At 39.8% G+C, this 19,017-nt stretch overlaps 1 protein-coding gene across 1 annotated transcript in view; it reads left to right on the forward strand.

The window, feature by feature from the left end:
* The window catches only part of vapal (VAMP (vesicle-associated membrane protein)-associated protein A, like), an 87,943-nt gene extending 79,261 nt beyond the window's left edge, over positions 1-8,682 (forward strand). The window contains exon 6 of the mRNA XM_060824482.1: positions 7,917-8,682. Within this exon, the coding sequence (XP_060680465.1) occupies positions 7,917-8,078 (162 nt within the window). The 3' untranslated portion in view covers positions 8,079-8,682. The remainder of the gene's footprint in view (positions 1-7,916) is intronic.
* Positions 8,683-19,017: the final 10,335 nt, after the last annotated feature.

The following is a 19,017-nucleotide window of genomic DNA, read 5'->3' on the forward strand; positions in this document are numbered from 1 at the left end:
AAAATTTTCACTAGTGTTAATTGGGTCCCCTTAGATATACATAGCAGATTTAACTGCTTATGTTTTCTTGGAAATGTGCTTGTATCTGTGCATCTAAAAGCGCCTTTGCCATGCAGCAGGGTGAGAAACGAAGATTTGTGTTGGATCAGGCACTGCAATTTGGGGAAGAAAAAAATTGATCTGTCAATTCATTTGTGCGAAACCAAGTACTTTGACGTGCTTTCTTTGCAAGTTTTCTTTTGCAGTATTTCATTCATATGTTTATAATTGACACTGGAGAAGGAGGGAGTCATGTGTTAATCAATACGAGCATTTTAACAAACATTTGAAATCCATTCAGTGAAAAATAATGTAAAAGACATTTATATTCAAATCAAAGCAGTATAATGCTATAAATCAAGGAACAAACCATTGTTTTCACAAAGTAAGTGAATGAAGCTATTTGATGTCATTAGAGCAGAGCTTAGCTTGATATGAATATCAATGCTAAGCTGTGACATGGGATTCTGTTCACTTTTAAAACAAAGCAGAGGTAAAGCCCCTCTGATTTAATGAGCTTGAAAACAACAAAGAACAAAGAAAATTCCAGCACAGGAACAGGCCCTTCGGCTCTCCAAGCCTGCACCGATCCAGATCCTCTATCTAAACCTGCTGCCTATTTTCTAAGGTTCTGTATTCCTTTGCTCTCTGCCCATTTATGTATCTGTCTAAATAAATCTTAAATGACTCTATCGTTCTCACCCCTCCCACCTCCTCTGGCAATGTGGTCCAGGCACCCACCAGCCTCTGCATGAAAAACTTTCTATGCATATATCCCCTAAACTTTTCCCCTCTCACTTTGAACTCGTGACTCCTAGTAATTTAGTCCTCCATTCTTTGGTGGTTGGCGGTGGTGGGGGGGTTGCTTTTGCTATCCACCCTGTCTACACCCGTCATGATTTTGTAGCCCTCAATCAGGTCTCCCATCAAGCTCTGTCTTTCCAATGAAAATAGTCCAAATATACTGAAACTCTCCTCATAGCTAGCACCCTCCATACCAGGCACCATCCTAGTGAACCTCATCTGCATCCTCTCCACAGCATCCTTTTGTGGCAACCAGAACTGTGCGCATCATTCCAAATGCATCTGTAACATGACCTGCCAACTCTTGTACTCAATACCCTGTCCATTGAAGGAAAGCATGCCTCCTTGACCACTTTACTGACCTGTGTTGCTACCTTCAGGGAACAATGGACCTGAACACCCAGATCTCTTTGTATATCAATTTTCCCCAGGGCTTTTCCATTTCTTGTATAGTTCACTCTTGAATTGGATCTTCCAAAATGCATCAGCTCGCATTTGTCTAGATTGAAATCTATCTGCCATTTCTCCACCCAGCTTTCCAATTTATCTATATTCTCTCAAAGCCCCATTCGCTATCTGCTACTCCACCATCAAATTGCTCGCAGTGTGAAGAGGATGAGAATACATGTGATTGAAAATGTACCATTTCTACACATGACCTTTATCATCAATTTTACAGTAGGAAATGCACCTTCAATCTCTATCTGGAGTGAAACTATTTGCAAGTAAACCTTCTAGTGGAATATTGCTTTGATGCAGTAATACTTTATATTGATCTGACAGTGTGATGTTTTCTGAAATATATTTTTTGAAATTTATTTGACACTGAACTTAACAATTGCGAGATACATGCTACTGACCAGTTTGCAAGCCTTATCTGACAAATTATGATTCCTTTTTATTCTGCATCTTGCTTAAAGTGCCTTATTGAATTTTTTGGAGATAACAGGGAAAGGAGACTGTTGTGATGCAGTAGATGTGATTTGTCCAGATTTACAAAGGTTTTTGATAATCTAAAATAGATACAGTATAATAGGAGAAAGTGAGGACTGCAGATGCTGGAGATCAGAGTCGAAGAGTGCAGTGCTGGAAAATAACAGCAGGTCAGGCAGCATCTGAGGAGCAGGCAAATCAACGTTTAGGCATGAACCTTTCATCAGGCCTATGCCTGATATGTCGATTCTCCTGCTCCTTGGATGCTGTCTGACCTGCTGTGCTTTTCCAGCACTGCATAATAGATTGATGAATAAGGTCAGAGAATTAGTGACAGAATATAGTGCTATGATAAAAGCAAATTATGACAGAAGCTGAAAATCTGAAGCAAACATAAAATGTTGGAGAAACCCCGTGGATCATTTGTGGAGAGAGGAAAAACAGAGTTCGTGTTTTGAACCCAGTATGAATCTTGTTTAAACTTCTAAGAATATATTGCTAGCTGACTTCAAGACCGAGTGGCAAATGTGAATAAAAAAATGTTATTCAGAGTGATAGGTGGATGGGAAGTGGTAATTCTTAAGGATCGGTGCTGGGATGATTTCTGTTCAAATGATATTGGAAACAAAGCAGCAAAGTTTAAATTTGCATCTGTCTGTAAATTGAGGTTGGGAAATGGGTGGTCATTGCCAGTTTTGAGCAAGGGCTACAACAAATAACAGAAGTTCATTAATAAACTTGCAGAATGGTCAAGTAATTGAAATGAAGCTCAGCATTGATAAATGTTGTTCGTGCATTTTGGTCGGAAGAACAGGGAGGTTGTCTGTTACTTGGAGGGTGCTAGTCCAGGTGGAATAGAGAACAAAGAATGTTTGAGTTTAAATATGTCGATCACTAAAGGTTATGTCAGAAGTTGGTAAGGTCATGCAGTAGGCTTTACTTAGAGGATTAGAATTGAAAAGTAGGTAAGTTAACAAAACCTTGGTTCGTTTTTCATTGTCATATTTTGGGAAGAAAAGTGTACACGTGCAGATGTAGAGTAGATTTATAAAGATGGTACCAAAAATGTGTAAACATGCACATAGGTAACGCTTTGAGAGGCTAGAATCTTTTGAAAAAGGCAGGGGGTGACTAAATAAAAGTTTGGTAAATTACAGAAGATTTTGCTTGAATAGATGCGGAGCTGCACTCATGCAAAAGAGCATAACCAAAGGCAGTCAATGTAAGAAATCTAATAAGGAGTCCAAAATATTTTTTCTTTACGCAAAAAGTGGTGATGATGTGAAACCCATCACTGGGATGGTTGAAGCAATGAATAAGAAACTCATTGAAGAGGAGCTAGCCAATATACAAGGCAGAAGATTGTTCACCTTTAGATTTAAGTGGGGAAATAATGTGAGAAATGTTGAGCGGAGTGTAAATATTCTTGAGATTGGTTGGAACTTGGGGGTACTGTTCAAAAATTAGAGACCTCCCTTTAGGACCAACAAGAGTTTTTGTTTGAGAGTTGTGCAATTTTGGAATTCTGCCTCATGATGGTAGAAGTGGGATCATTTAATTTTTTTTAAGATGGTGATGTATTCTTGACAGCAAGGAGATTGAGGTTTATTGGGATAGAAGGGAATGTGGAATTCAAAATACAAACAGGTTAGCTATGATTTGGAGCAGTGCTGTGAAAGCTGGTGCTTCCAAATAAACCTGTTGGACTATAACCTGGTGTTGTGTGCTTTTTAACTGTGATTTGGAATGGCAGAGCTGGCTGAAAGGGTAGGAGGACCTACTTCACCTAATTCATGTTATGTATGTTGGGCTGAGTGGCATGTTTGTACGATGCAAATTGTTAAGTAACAATGTTGCATAATGCCAGAATGATTGCAATTTTCTTTGTAATTTAAACTTTATGTTGTTGTGGTTCTGTTCGCCGAGCTGGGAGTTTTTGTTGCAAACGTTTCGTCCCCTTTCTAGGTGACATCCTCAGTGCTTGGGAGCCTCCTGTGAAGCGCTTCTGTGCTGATTCCTCCGGCATTAATAGTGGTGTGTCTGCCGCTTCCGGTTGTCAGTTGCTGTCCGCTGCAGTGGCTAGTATATTGGGTCTAGGTCGATGTGTTTGTTGACAGAATCTGTGGATGAGTGCCACGCAAATTCCCTGGCTGTTCTCTGTTTGACTTGCCCTATAACAGTGTGTTGCCCCAATTGAATTCATGTTGTTTGTCATCTGAATGTGTGGCTACTAAGGTTAGCTGGTCGTGTCGTATTCCTGTGAATTGACAGGAATTCTATTGACAAAACCCTAGCCAGAGAAACAATATCCAACCTGCTGGACATACATAACAGACAACAGGACGTTGAACCTATTAACAAAGACGGCATACTTAAAGTACTGGACCTGTGCCTCACAACACACTTCACATTCAACAACCAGATATATGAACAAACCAACGGAACACCCATGGGCTCACCGATCTCTGGACTCATAGTGGAAGCAGTAATGCAAAGGTTAGAACAAACAGTCTTACCGCAAATACAACCCAAACTCTGGGTCAGATACGTGGACGACACCTTTGTAATCATTAAAAACACAAATAGAGAACACACACCGAGCATCAACGCCACACTCACAGGAATCCGATTCACAAGAGAGGAAGAAAAGGACAACCAGCTCCCATTCCTAGACGTGATGGTACAGAGAACCCTGAACGGAGAATTCAACATGAAGGTATACAGGAAAGCCACACACACACACAGACCAAGTCCTGAACTATGAAAACAACCACCCCAACACACACAAACGAAGTTACATCAGGACATTATTCAAAAGGGCCACAATGCACTGCAGCATACCAGAACTACAAAAAGAGGAAGAAGAACACTTCCACAACGTATTCACCTAAAACTGATACCCGCGCAATTTCATCAACGGATGTCTAAGGGAAAGACAACGGAACGAGGACATGCCGCAACCCAAAGGACTGGCCACACTCCCATACATCAGGAGCATTTCTGAACTGACAGCCAGACTACTGCGACCACTAGGACTCATAACAGCACACAAACCAACAGCCACGCTCAGACAACAACTCACCAGGACAAAGGACCCAATACCCAGCATGAGCAAAACCAACGTAATGTACAAAATCCCATGCAAGGGCTGCACAAAACACTACATAGGACAAACAGGAAGACAGCTAACAACCCGCATCCATGAACACTAACTAGCCATGAAACAACACGACCAGCTATCCTTAGTAGCCACACACTCAGATGACAAACAACATGAATTCGATTGGGACAACACCACTATTATAGGGCAAGCCAAACAGAGAACAGCCAGGGAATTCCTAGAGGCATGGCACTCATCCACAAATTCGATCAACAAACACATCGACCTAGACCCAATAGGCCACTGCAGCGGACGGCAACTGACAACCAGAAGCGGCAGAGACAAACCACTATAAATGCTGGAGGAATGAGTACATAAGCGCTTCACAGGAGGCTCCGAAGCACTGAAGATGTCACCTGGAAAGGGAATGAAACGTATGCAACAAAAACTCCCAGCTCGGCGAACAGAACCACAACAACCTGAGCTACAAATATTCTCACAAACTTTAAACTTTATGTTCTTAAACTTTTAATTGCTTTTGACTTGGAATGATCTTGCATTCAAAATGTTTTTTCATATAAGTCACAAGTTCTTTGCTTAAATCTGAATGTCAAAATATTTGTTAAAAATACAGAAATTAGAGGCAGGAATTGGATGTTTGGCCCTTTGAGTCTGTGCCATTCAGTCTGATCCTCTCCCAGTGCCATATTCCGGCTTTCTCGCCATACCCTTTGGTACAAATAATATCTCAATTTATCAGTCTTTTACTTGAATATATTCAGTGACCCAATTTTCGTAATCTTCTGTGGCAGTGTATTCTATGGTGCCCTACGAATTAATAGAGATGTTTCCTTCCATCTCCTAATTCCTAGTTTCGATTTTCTTTTGGGGGTTCATATGTCCATCAGGTCCAAGGCCGCACTCAACAAGCTTTGGTTTCATTGTGTGTGTTGCTGGAAAAGCCCAGCAGGTCAGGCAGCATCCGAGGAGCAGGAAAATCAACGTTTCAGGCCAGAGCCTTTCATCAGGATTCTTGATGAGGGGCTCTGGCCCAAAACATCAATTTTCCTGCTCCTCTGATGTTGCCTGACCTGCTATGCTTTTCCAGCAACACACTCTCAGTTCTGATCTCCAGCATCTGCAGATCTCACTGTCTCCAAGTTTTGATTTCAAACAAACCTTACTGAACCAACAGAATCTGGATTAATGGATGACTTGATTTAATCGTATCCCTGCTGTTTACCATGAAAATTCGAAAGCTTTGTCCTTTTTTTATACCTTAAATGTCATTGTCAACGGTATTCTTTTTACTGAAAGTTATCGAGAATTCCTGTTTGGTTTTGTTGGCATGATGTAGCGCATTGTGATTAGAATTTAAATCTAGTCATCAATTTTCTCTAACCTGTGCCAAAACAAAAGTCAACAGCTGTTAATCTTGATTTGAAAACTGACCTTGAAAATACTTCAGTTTTTTTTCCTGAAAGCATGGACCAATATATTTTCTACTGTGTGGAGCTCTGGTATAATTGTTCTCATCCCTTCTAATCTAAAGATTAGATTTATGCTTTTCTCTTTCCTGTCCTTTGTTAGTACGAAGACAGTCTATGTTTTTGTTATTTGGGCTTTATTTTGACTTCCAAATTACCAAGTTTCTTATCAAAATTTTTTTGTTTAAATTTGCATGTTTGCCTATTTAGTTAAAGTTGTGCTTCTGTGTTTTGTGTAATTTTTGTAATTTTCTGAAATACAGAAAATAAAATACAGCTTAGTTTATAAAAATAGTACATTACAATTGTATCTCCATTCAGTGCTCAATTATTCAAATATCCTGAATTAACGCTTTGTTTGGTTTCATATTGACTGGTCATTGTAAGAGGTGAGTAGTTGTGGCCTAATGGTTTTTCAGTTCAAGTTCATAATTTTTGTTAACATTACCTACTTTGCAGTTCAGCAAATGTTACCTTCTGTTTATCAACAACTAAAATCTGTCTGATGGATCCAGATCTCTTAGGATGAAATAAATATTCCTTGCATGAACTAATAGAGTGGTGTTTCCTTCATATTAAGATCTGTTCTTTCATTTGTTACTGTTCTCAGCTGAAACACAAAATTTTCTAATTTGAATCATTGTTTTCCGTTTCCACATCTAGGTTTAAATGAAATAATAAATTTTGTCATTCCATGAGTTGTTTTTAAAATTAGTTACTACCGAAGAATTCAAAGTAGCTCGCACTTAGGCTAAGCCTTACATGTTCATGTTGCATTGTTTTGTATTTGTTGGATGCATAGCATGGTCAAAAAGGTTTTTTTAACTAGAATATTCAATTATGATAGTTTTCCCTTTTCATTATGGGAAAACTTTAACTTGGGAACTCCTCAAAGATTAACTGATCCCTACTTGTTCAGTTTGTGTTCCAGTTGAACTAATGATTAAAAGGGGACTGAATCGTATCATTGGAGTGTGCTTTCCCTGAGCTTACACTTAGACATCTTTGGTTACCCCACTGCTGCTCAAACTTAAGGAATGAAAATATTGGAAAGGATTTGACCAATAAATGACTCATCAGCCTTTATAATTAGACAATTCAAATCTTTGTCCTAATATGCGTGTGCTTAATTTTTTTGGACTGTAGTCTTAATCTCTACTGCCTGGCCTTTTGAAATCATGTGTCATTCCATGGCCAAAAGCACATCTGATTTTTTTAATTGTCAAATGTACTTAAGACCTGGTTACTTGGTGCACAGACAGGTCAGTGATAGCCTCTTACATAGAGAAGTACACAGCTTCCAATTAATGTTTGTAGTTGACCAGCTTGGAGGATGGCTTTAATGAAATGTATAACACTTATTTTAAAAGAATAAAAATAAGGTTTACTGTACTTTTGCAGTTGTAAATTAGTGGGCCACAACTTAGTGCTAACATCTAAATGGCTATTAAGGTAAAATTAAATTATCAATAATTGCACTAATTATAACAGTTTGAAGTGCTGATTATTGCTGTGATTTTTCTATTGTAATTCTCTTATTTTGTTCTCTTTAGGATGATGGACTGAGGCTGAGGAAGGCAGCTCAGTCAGGCAACCCAGTGTCTTCCACATCTAGTGTTACACTCAGAGACAACGGTTCCACTGCTCTTCCCTCCCTCCTTGTTGTAATTGCAGCCATTTTCATTGGATTCTTTCTAGGAAAATTCGTCTTGTAGAGGAAGCATGCGAGTTATTGAGGCCTGAAATGTTCTGTTGATCTGCCATATCATTGGTAGTATGGCTCACAGTGACCATGTTTGTGTACAGCATCTTACAGGCCTTGCCTTTAATGATCTCACGGTTAGAACACAAATTACTTTCAGTTCTTGGATAATTGGAGTTGTACATTGTCAAATACATCAATAGCAGCTGTCTCAAAGTTTTACATAAAGGTCCTTGGAAATAATGAGTTGTTCTCTCTGTGGTTTAATAAGAGTTGAATGAAATGTTAAGTGTCTTGTAAATGTTATTTTAATCCTTTTAAATTTTGTTACCTGTTGCTGGATTACCTCTTGAAATTCATTTTATAGTCAGGTTGCTCATGCCACTTGTTTACCAGTGATGAAAGATGTGCTGAAGAAAAGGTGCCTCCTTGTAAATTACAATGCCCCTCCCCCCCTCCATTCCTTGCTGCTGAAGGCTGACGAGTTTAAAAATGCAAAGTTTATCCCTAGCTACAGAAACATCCCCCCTGTGAGGCAAATGTTGATTGAAAGATCTCCATTCTTACCAATCCTGTCCCATGGTATTTAACAAAAATAAAATCTTTAACACGTTAAACTATTGTGTATTTTTTCTGTCTCTCTTATTTCGGCAAGTGTACCTCAGTTTCTTGTCATTGAGTATGTGGAATTTATGGATTTAAATACTTTAAGATGTTGCTTTGTTGTTATTCTCGCTCTCTCTCTCTCGTTCTCGCTCGCTCGCTCGCTCTCTCTCCACTCCCTGGCAAGTCTTTATTCCGTAAACTATTCCTAGTAAAAGGTGACCTGCTACTGGTGCTGCTGTTTGATCAGCTGGCCCAAGTGGCATGAGTTGACTTGCCCTGTAGTTATATTTCTTTGTCTCTCCCAGAGAAATTATGTTCCACTGTATTGGGAAGAGTCTGTGTTGTACCACATGACATAATCCAAATTAAGGCCATTGCCATCCTTTCAAACACTTGTGTTCACAAAGTCTGGTACTGACTTATAATGTATAAGACAGTGGTTTTCTTTTTTTGAAATAATTATGTTTTATGATGTAGATTGTAGAATTATTATTTGATAATTCTACTTGTCTGTAAATTAAGTTTTATATTTTCATCATCATCTGTCATGTTAAATTTGGATAACCATTGTGGTACATCTCCTATTCATGTACAGTTACTATATAGCAAACAGAATGCACTCAATAAAGTGCCTATTGCCCTTGAACAAGCAAGAGTTGTGGTATAATATGTCGAACAACGTGAAGGAAGGGTACTAAGAATACAGCTGTGGCAAATTGTGAAGGGATATTGCTGGCATTTGTGAAGGATGTTGCTGGCATAACGAAAACAATTATGATTTGCTGCCTGACTCCCACACTGCTGTTTGACACCATCCTGTTGATTTGGAAACTCCCCATGCTGATATACTGTGTGCAATCATTGCCCTTTGCAACAGTCTCACATCCTCAAATCTATGAGCCAGTTACACCAAATCCAGGTCTTCACCTCATTTCTGTTTCTGTGTCCCTCTCTTCCTGCACTACTGAACGCTTTCCTATCGTCCATAATCATGTTTCAGCACTGAGACCATAGTGATATTTCTTCCCTGCCCATTCAACTCTGAAATCTCCCAGGACTGCTGAAGGTTATATTTTCATTTTGTTTAGATTAGATTAGATTAGATTACTTAGTGTGGAAACAGGCCCTTCAGCCTAACAAGTCCACCCCGCCGAAGCGCAACCCACCCATACCCCTACATTTACCCCTTACCTAACACTACGGGCAATTTAGCATAGCCAATTCATCTGACCCGCACATCTTTGTGACTGTGGGAGGAAACCGGAGCACCCGGAGGAAACCCACGCAGACACGGGGAGAACGTGCAAACTCCACACAGTCGATCGCCTGAGGCGGGAGTTGAACCCGGGTCTCGGGCGCTGTGAGGCAGCAGTGCTAACCACTGTGCCACCCACATGAATAGTGGGGTGAGGGTGGGGGAAATTTCCTTGGAAGGTGATACATGGATGTAGGAAACCAGAGGAAACCCATGCAGACACCAGGAGAATGTGCAAACTCCACACAGACAGTCAGCCGAGGCTGGAATTGAACCTGGGACCCCGGTGCTGAGAGGCAGCAGTGCTAACCACTGAGCCACTGTGCCACCCTCACCCCACTATTATACTCCCAAGACCATTTGGTTAAATTTTATTTATGATACTGAGCCACAAGATCTTTTGCAAACATTTAATAGCCAGGTATCTAATCTGGCTCTCTTTCTTACCATATTTTTAAAAATTCTGTACTTTGAACATAAATTGAAGAAACTGTGCCATGCCTTGCAAGATTCACAAATGTAAAAATTAACATAAACATGTCATTGAGAAATTAAGGTTACAAACTCAGTTTCTGGTGATTTCTGGACAAGTTTTTAACCTTTTGCTATGCAATTTTAGCAGCCATTTAATATTGAAACTTTTGCATTTTGTTGTATCTATTCCAGCTATATTATCCTGGCTGCTCAGGTACATTATTACTGCTGTGTCTGATGCTGCTTTTCTGAAATGACAGTCACATTTATTCCTAAAGTTTAGCTATAATTTAGAATCTCTCCTGAATTATAAAATCCCCACAAGCCCTTTGGCCCAACAAGTAGAACCAACTCTCAGAAGAGTAACCTATCCTGACCCATTGCCCCCTACCCCTGACTAATGCACCTAACCTACAAATCCCTGGACAGTATAGGCAATTTAGCGTAGCCAATTCACATAACCTGTACATCTTGAGGAGTAAACCAGAGCACCTGGAGGAAATCCATACATTGCACGGTGGGTTCAATTGACTCAGTGGATTCAAAAGCCTGAAGTCTGTCCTGTATGATTCTAGGATGATTTCTGTCATGTTGTGACTAGTATGACTACATAAGCATTTGGGAGTTTGGACATTCTCTGGTTTCATTTACTTGAATAGTCTCCGACAACGTGACTGATAGTCCAACTAATTTTGGGTGCAGAAGTAAGAGATTCTTCTCTCCCTTTCGATTGAATTCACTATCGGCTCTGGGCATATATCCTAACTGTGCAGTTACAGAGATAATTTATGGATCACTGGTAGAGCTGCCATAAATGTGTTTGCTTTTCTTGTTCAAAACTTCTCTCTCTCCTTTCCAATTCTATCCTTGGTACTCTGGCTGCCAGTATCCCTTTGCTACCTGGAGCAAGTAACAATTTTGAGAGTTCAGATATAGGCTTAGCATGGTATTTAACTGGCGTCGCAGTTGAGTCCAGTCCTGTTCTTTGGTTGCACATACACTTTACCACGGAGACTACTGGACACTAATTGGGAGCAGAAATTTTGGCTTATGTTTTCTCTCTCTTCCCCTTTTTCCCCATCGTGCTCACATTGGGGCTAATTGTACCAACTGCAGTTACAGCTCAGCAAACTCAATGCACGTCAGAAGTGGACTGTACTAACTTTTAATTTGTATGACACAATACATCATTAAATGGCTAACGGTTTATCATCTTACCGCTTGCATCATCCACATAAAAGCCATTTGACATTTGATCTTTTGTCTATATAGCTGGTGGGCAAGGCAACAGTAGGAGACTGATAAACCTCTCCTTCAGACTGAAAAGTCCAGCAGGGTTCTAGCTATCTTTATATGCCTGTTATCAAGAGTTGAATCAGATGAGGACAGAGTCAGATAGTCCCTTTCTAATGTTTTTTTCTCTCTATTGATGGTTTTTGAATAAATATGTAGAAGTGTAATTCTTAGAAAAATGTTCAGGAGGGGTTATTAAGTGTCAGGCTAAGGAGCAGAAGTAGGTCATTCAGCCCATCAAGTCTGCTCTACCATTCAATGAAATCATGGATGATATGATTATCATTAACTCCATTTTCCTGTCTTCTCCATAACCCTTCATTACCTTATTAAAAATGAAGATGAAAACCTCTTGAGAGCATTACTTTTCTGAAACAAAATGAAGTGGTTGTTATTGACTCCCTAACTGGCAATCAAGATGATTACCTAATCAGTCACTTCAGAGACCATCTAAAGTGAAGAAATTTGAGTGATGATTTGAATTTGATTTGCTGTAGGTAAGGACTAGTCATTCTCTTGAATAGTAGTGATCTTTAGAGCAGTGCTTTACAAGTTCACATATTCAATAATTGGAAGTTTAAGCCCCCCCACACACACACTTGGGCGCTCACACTGGTGAAGATCAGATATTGTCAGACTGTAGTCAACTGCATGGAGATCAACGACGGAAGAAGTGAAAACTTATTTGAAAAGAAAGTTGAAAGCTGTGCTTCAGCCTCAGTGATCAGACCTTTGCACAGTTTTGCTGACTTTTAAGAGGAAATGACATTGGATTAGATTTACTTCCAGAAAGTGATCTAGAAATGGTAGGTGATAACATGATGTTGAATGTTCTATGTTTCATAAACTATTATATATATATTATGTGGAATATAACATCATCTAACAGTAACTACTTCAACTTTGGGTAGTCTAGTTCCTATTCTATAATCAATCACGTCTTGAATGTTTTGCTAGCTTCTAAAGTAAAACTCAGTTACTGAATAATTCAAAATGTGCTTGGAACCAACTAAATGCTATTTTTAAGTTCCAATGCATACAGTATATTGTGTGGTACTGTTTTTACTTTGTTGTAAGACAGTAATAACTTTGATTTTCGTGTTGCTAAATCAACTTTTCATGTGCAATAATTGATGTGTTTGAGTGATATACTATAAAATGTCCCATAAATTTGATTTATTCTGTTTCGGCCTCTGTACATTTAAGACACAAAATTGTAGTTGCTTTGTGTTTCATTAAATTTTGCCCATGTAAGTATAGTAAACTTGTTATGTATTAGTTTCTTGTTATTACTATGTAACCTCCAGCAGTAACCAGCTGCTGTCCAGTTGCAGGCAATTACATGTACTACACATTCAGAAGTAGTTAATTATTTTAAAAGGTTTGTGGTTTAAGTTTGACTTTAAAGACACCAATAAAAAGTCAACATGACCCAAATTCAGCATTTTTTCATTCTAACGTTTATACATTGTATCCATTTGCAGAAAGCAAGCAGTTTATTCGAGTATTTGGTGTTAGGTGACATTCTAATACGTGAGTGATACAAGCATACAGTTTTATGCCATACAGTGCGAGATGGGGAATATTGATTACTGCCTGTAATCTGAAAGATATTTTGACAGCTTCTGTTCAATATTATTGAACACTAATTTAGATCATGCGCAATGGTTTAAATTTCAATGTGTCATAATTTGTTCAGAAGAAATTTACTATATTCAAGCTACAGTGTGTGTAAACCAGCATTCAAGGAGATGCTTGCAAAAAGTGCACAAAACAATTTCTTGATGTGTATTTACATGATAGATTTTTCTCAATTTGGTACTTTAATATCAATTTTCCCTTGTATTTAAGCAAAAATGACCATATTTGAATCTGTATACAACCAATTCTTCAGAATGTTGCCACCCTATTTAACACTAGAAAATATTCAATTGTTTGCATGAAGAATTTTATAAACCAACCCATTTGTATTGAGCTTTAAAAGAACTTCGCCCACCAGAAGCATGAAAAATTCTGTTCCTGTTCTTATAAATTTGTGGTAGTCTGTGAAATGTGTTGGTTGACATAATTTCCAATAGCAGAGCTATATTGTATCCAGGCTTTTTACAGATTCATGACAGTCTTTTGACATTCCAGTATGTTAACTACCCTGTATATGTTATCACTGAGACTTTAGTGTTTGCTATTTAAAATTTTCGGTGTAGCCATATATATCATGTGGCAGAGAGCTGGCATTGCAACTGAACTTTAGTTGAACACTGGCTCCTGTTTTATTTGCAGAAATTCCCTTTCTAGTTTTGAAATTACTTCTGTTTTGCTATGGTCGTCTCTGTCATTATTGTTGTTGATATCAAATTAACACTTGGCGGATTGTGGCATCCCAGAATCCTTTTAAGACTGAAGTCATTGGAAGCGTCGCTCCGAAAGCTACTGCTTCCAATTAAACCTGTTGGACTCTAACCTGGTGTTGTGTGATTTTTAAATGAATAAATATGGTTGCTTGTTGATGGAAGTCCATCATCTCAGACCTAGGGCTTAAATGTAGTACTTTAAATTTGTACAGCACAGAAACAGACACTTCAGCCCAATGTGTCCATGCTGACCAGGTTTCCTAAACTGAATTAATCTCATTTTTCTACGTTTGGCCCATAATACTCTAAACCTTTCCTATCCATGTACTTGTCAATGTCTTTTAAACGTTGTGATTGTACCGACCTCCTCTTCTTCCTCTGGCAGCTTGTTCCAAATGCACTCCACCCTCTGTGAAAAAAAGTTGCTGTAAGGTCCCTTTTAAATCTTTACTCTCTCACCTTTCTCAGGGCGCTACCCTTGTCCTGCCATCTTCAGCTGCATCATCAATGACTATCCCTCCACAATAAATGAGGAGTGGGGATTTTGGTAGTGATTGCAAAATGTTCAGTTCCTTTTGAATCTCCTGAGACATGTAAGCAGTGCATAGCTGCTCACGCCCAGATGGCATCCATGTTTGAATTGACAAGTGGCATTTATGCCATGAATGTGAAATTATGACAATTTCTGATGAGAGATGGGCAATTAATATTGCATTTGCTGGTAATATCATATTACTCTAGTTTTGAGTTTTAAATCTCAAGCTATTGAAGCCGGAGATAAGATTTAAAACCAAGTAATCTCCATGTATCATTAGAGTTTTATTAGTTTTGTAGTCAACAATTTATAAAATTAGGTAGGATTTTGTGTTTTTTAGTACCCTTATAGCCAACTGCAATCAAATTAATTAATTTTAATTTAAATGAAAACCCATTCATTTACTTGTATGTTGGTAACAGAAAATACTGCTAAGCCATAGTTACAGATTAGTAGTGTGCATTACAATCTGGTTTATATTCCAGTTTCATTGATTTTAATTCAAATTTCACCACTTGCTGTGGAGGGATTTGAACCCATGTTCCCAGAGTATTAGAAATAAAAACAGAAATTGCTGGAAAAGATCAGCAGCATCTATGAAGAGAAATCAGAGTTAATGTTTAGGGTCCAGTGACCCTTTCTCAGAACACCTCTGAGTTCTGAGGAGGGGTCACCGGACTGGAAACATTAACTCTTGATTTCTGTTCACAGATGCTGCCAGACCTGCGGAGCATTTCCGACAATTTCTGCTTTTGTTTCTGATTTACAGCATCCACAGTTCTTTCCATTGTCCCAGTGCATTAGCCTGGACAACTGGATAGCTAGTCCTGTGACATTGTCACTCTGCCTCCTTCCTTTCAATTAAAAAATAAATTCTGGATTTGAAAGCTTATCTCGAGGCGATGAAGCTATTGCCACTTATCATTTTAAAACAAAATAATTGTTCAGTCACCATTTAGTGCAGGAAATCTGCCATCCTTACCTGGTCTGGCCTGTGTGACTCCACATTCACAGTCGTAAGTTTGACTTTTAACTGCCCTCTGAAATGGTCTAGCAAGGTGTTCTGTTAAAGGACAATCTAGGGATTGCAGTGCTCACATCTCATTAAAGAGTGAATTTAATCATTTAAATTTGATTCTTTGTAAAACTAATTTTTTGTCAAGGGTATACCCGTTTCTGAATGTCTCCTATAGTTACAAACACATAAATTGTGACGTTTCTTCAGCTTTCTTCCCCTTGCCCATAAATATTCATTTTAGGAAATTTTCGTAAATGAAAGCAGCTAGCTGAAGGACAAAGTTGACTGCGTATCTAGGCCAAGAAAGAGTCCATAATGGAGAGTGATTTTAAACTGTATGGGTACAATGGGAAGTGCAGAGAAGAGAGAGGATGACAGCTGATCCTCAATGCAAGCAGGAGGTAGTCTCGTGTGTATGGACTCTCATGATGATTTTTAACCCACAGGAACCATGGAGGTGCAGTTTAGCTCTGACCAGGTGTCTTACTGATGAATGACCATCTGAATGCAATCACCTTCAATTTTAACCTGTTTCTTGGTGGGAAACTGATGGGTTTCCTTTTCTTGTGTGTGCTTGAATATGTAGATATCGTTGGAGAATAATTACTGATTGTAATGTTCCACAAAGGTAGTAGCAAAGTATCTATTGCAGCCGTGTGTCAGATATTTGTAAGGGAGCTGTTCCCAACTGTGGGTTGAACAAAAAATGAAATCCTTTTACTCTCCTGCCCCCTAGTATTGCCATGGTCTGGGTACTCTGTGAGACAGGTGACAAGGAATCCCACTGTTATACACTTTGGCTGTGGTGACTCTGATCAGGTGTGTTTTGGTGTAATGAAGCTTTGTCAGTATGTCAAAGCTTTCTTGGAGCCTGGGATTTTCAGATTTGAGGTATATGTTGATCTATAATATGTAAATTCTAATTATATGCTGAATGTTACAGTGTTGCTTTATTTGTTTTTGTTGCTATGGATTTGCATTAATTTTCAAGTTTTAGACTGGGGTCGTATTGAAAGATATGTTGGGAAGCACTGCTGAAAGATAAATTGGTTCCTGAGGCAGTTCGAACACTATTCAAAATACTCTCTCTGGACATTTCCTATGTATGGCAGGAAGATACCTGGGCCAAGTGAGGTTACAATAGGAAATCCATTCTGATGAATGTCTTCAATCAGTCTGGTGAACTAGAGAGCACTCTCGGCTTCTGTACTTTGTGATTCGGTATATTAAAGAAGCAAGGTTTCTTAACCTGCTTTGGAATTACTCAAATATATATATTTTTAAAAAAAGCACATTTGGAAGTTGTAGGCTCGTTGGGCTTTTTTTTTTAAAGAATTGTTTTGTGGGATGTGGGCATTGCTAGTCAGAGGATGGTGAAGCTATTGAACTCATTGCCAAAGAAAACTGCGGAGGACAAATTGTTGTCTGGATTGAAGACAGAGGTGGATGGTTCTTGATTGGTAGGGGGAGGAAAAGGCTGGAGGGAGGAGGCCAGAGAATGGGATTGAGAAACATATCAGCCATGATCAGATGGTGGAACAGATGTGATGGACTGAATGGCCTAGTTCTGCTCCTGTATCTTTATGGTCCTATGTTTTCCACCCCTAACTGCCCTTGAATTCAATGATATGTTAGTCCTTTTCAGAAAACAGTTAAGAGTCAACCACATTGCTGTGGATGGTGTCAAGCTGCTTGTGTGGTTGGAACTGCATCTATCCAGGCGAGTGAGGAGTATTCCATTACAACTCTGACTTTGCAGATGAAGACTGTTTTGGAAAGATGGAAGGTGAGTTACTTGCCACAGAATTCCCAGTCTCTCAACCTGCTTTTGTAGCCACAATATTTATGATAAGTCCAGTTCAGTTTCTAACCCTAACCCGGGAGAATGACCTCACTGCTAATGGCGCTGAATGCTGGGAGAGTGACCTCACTGCCAAAGGCCCCGAATGGTGGGAGAGTGACCTCACTGCTGCTGGCCTCCTATCGGTGGGAAAAACTACATCAGTCACTCTGCATGTGGCTGCTGTTGCTGCTGCCCCTGTGCTGCCAACCAACCCACCACAGAAAAGAAGAAAAAAAAGGCCAAAAGGAAAGGAAAATGAAGCAAAAGGGAAGAGTAGAAGCAAAAGTGAAACAAAGGAGGAAAGTAGATGGGAGCAGATGGGCCCAGACAAATTCCTGTATGTAGCCTTGTTACTTCACCACCTTACATTGGAAGGACCAGATGGGTGCAGAGTTACAAAGAAAGGGTTAGTGAGTGCATGTCACTCCAACAAGGGACAATTGTAGTTACAATGAGCTGAATGGCTTCCTCCTGTGTTTTAGCTGTTCTTTGATTCTGGTTTGTAAATTGTAAAGGAAAAGACATCTAATTGCATCAGAAAAGTCACGTCTTCAAAGATTGTTGGAGAAGGGTTTTTGACTATTTTTAAGTAGGTTGTAGATAGATACTTGAGAAGCAAGGAGGTTAAAGCTGTAAGTGGGACTGTGCAGCCATCTGATCAGCCATCATTTTATTTGAATGTTGGAGTAGACTTTAGGAGCTAATTTATATGTTCGTCCACAAAGTTTCTTAAAGATGCAGTGACCACAGAAGTGAAGGCAATATATATAGTTGTGGAGTAAAAAGTGAGGTCTGCAGATGCTGGAGATCACAGTTGAAAATGTGTTGCTGGTTAAAGCACAGCAGGTTAGGCAGCATCCAAGGAATAGGAAATTCGACGTTTCGGGCATAAGCCCTTCATCAGGAATGAGGAGAGTGTGCCAAGCAGGCTAAGATAAATGGTAGGGAGGAGGGACTTGGGGGAGGGGCGATGGAGATGTGATAGGTGGAAGGAGGTCAAGGTGAGGGTGATAGGCTGGAGTGGGGTGGGGGCGGAGAGGTCAGGAAGAAGATTGCAGGTTAGGAGGGCGGTGCTGAGTTGAGGGAACCGACTGAGACAAGGTGGGGGGAGGGGAAATGAGGAAACTGGAGAAATCTGAGTTCATCCCTTGTGGTTGGAGGGTTCCCAGGCGGAAGATGAGGCGTTCTTCCTCCAACCATCGTGTTGTTATGTTTTGCCGGTGGAGGAGTCCAAGGACCTGCATGTCCTCGGTGGAGTGGGAGGGAGAGTTAAAGTGTTGAGCCACGGTGTGGTTGGGTTGGTTGGTCCGGGCGTCCCTGAGGTGTTCTCTGCAATCTTCTTCCTGACCTCTCCGCCCCCACCCCACTCCAGCCTATCACCCTCACCTTGACCTCCTTCCACCTATCACATCTCCATTGCCCCTCCCCCAAGTCCCTCCTCCCTACCATTTATCTCAGCCTGCTTGGCACACTCTCCTCATTCCTGATGAAGGGCTTATGCCCGAAACGTCGAATTTCCTATTCCTTGGATGCTGCCTAACCTGCTGTGCTTTAACCAGCAACACATTTTCAACCAT

The sequence above is a fragment of the Hemiscyllium ocellatum genome, chromosome 4, assembly GCF_020745735.1.
Source record: "Hemiscyllium ocellatum isolate sHemOce1 chromosome 4, sHemOce1.pat.X.cur, whole genome shotgun sequence".
NCBI lineage: Eukaryota > Metazoa > Chordata > Chondrichthyes > Orectolobiformes > Hemiscylliidae > Hemiscyllium > Hemiscyllium ocellatum.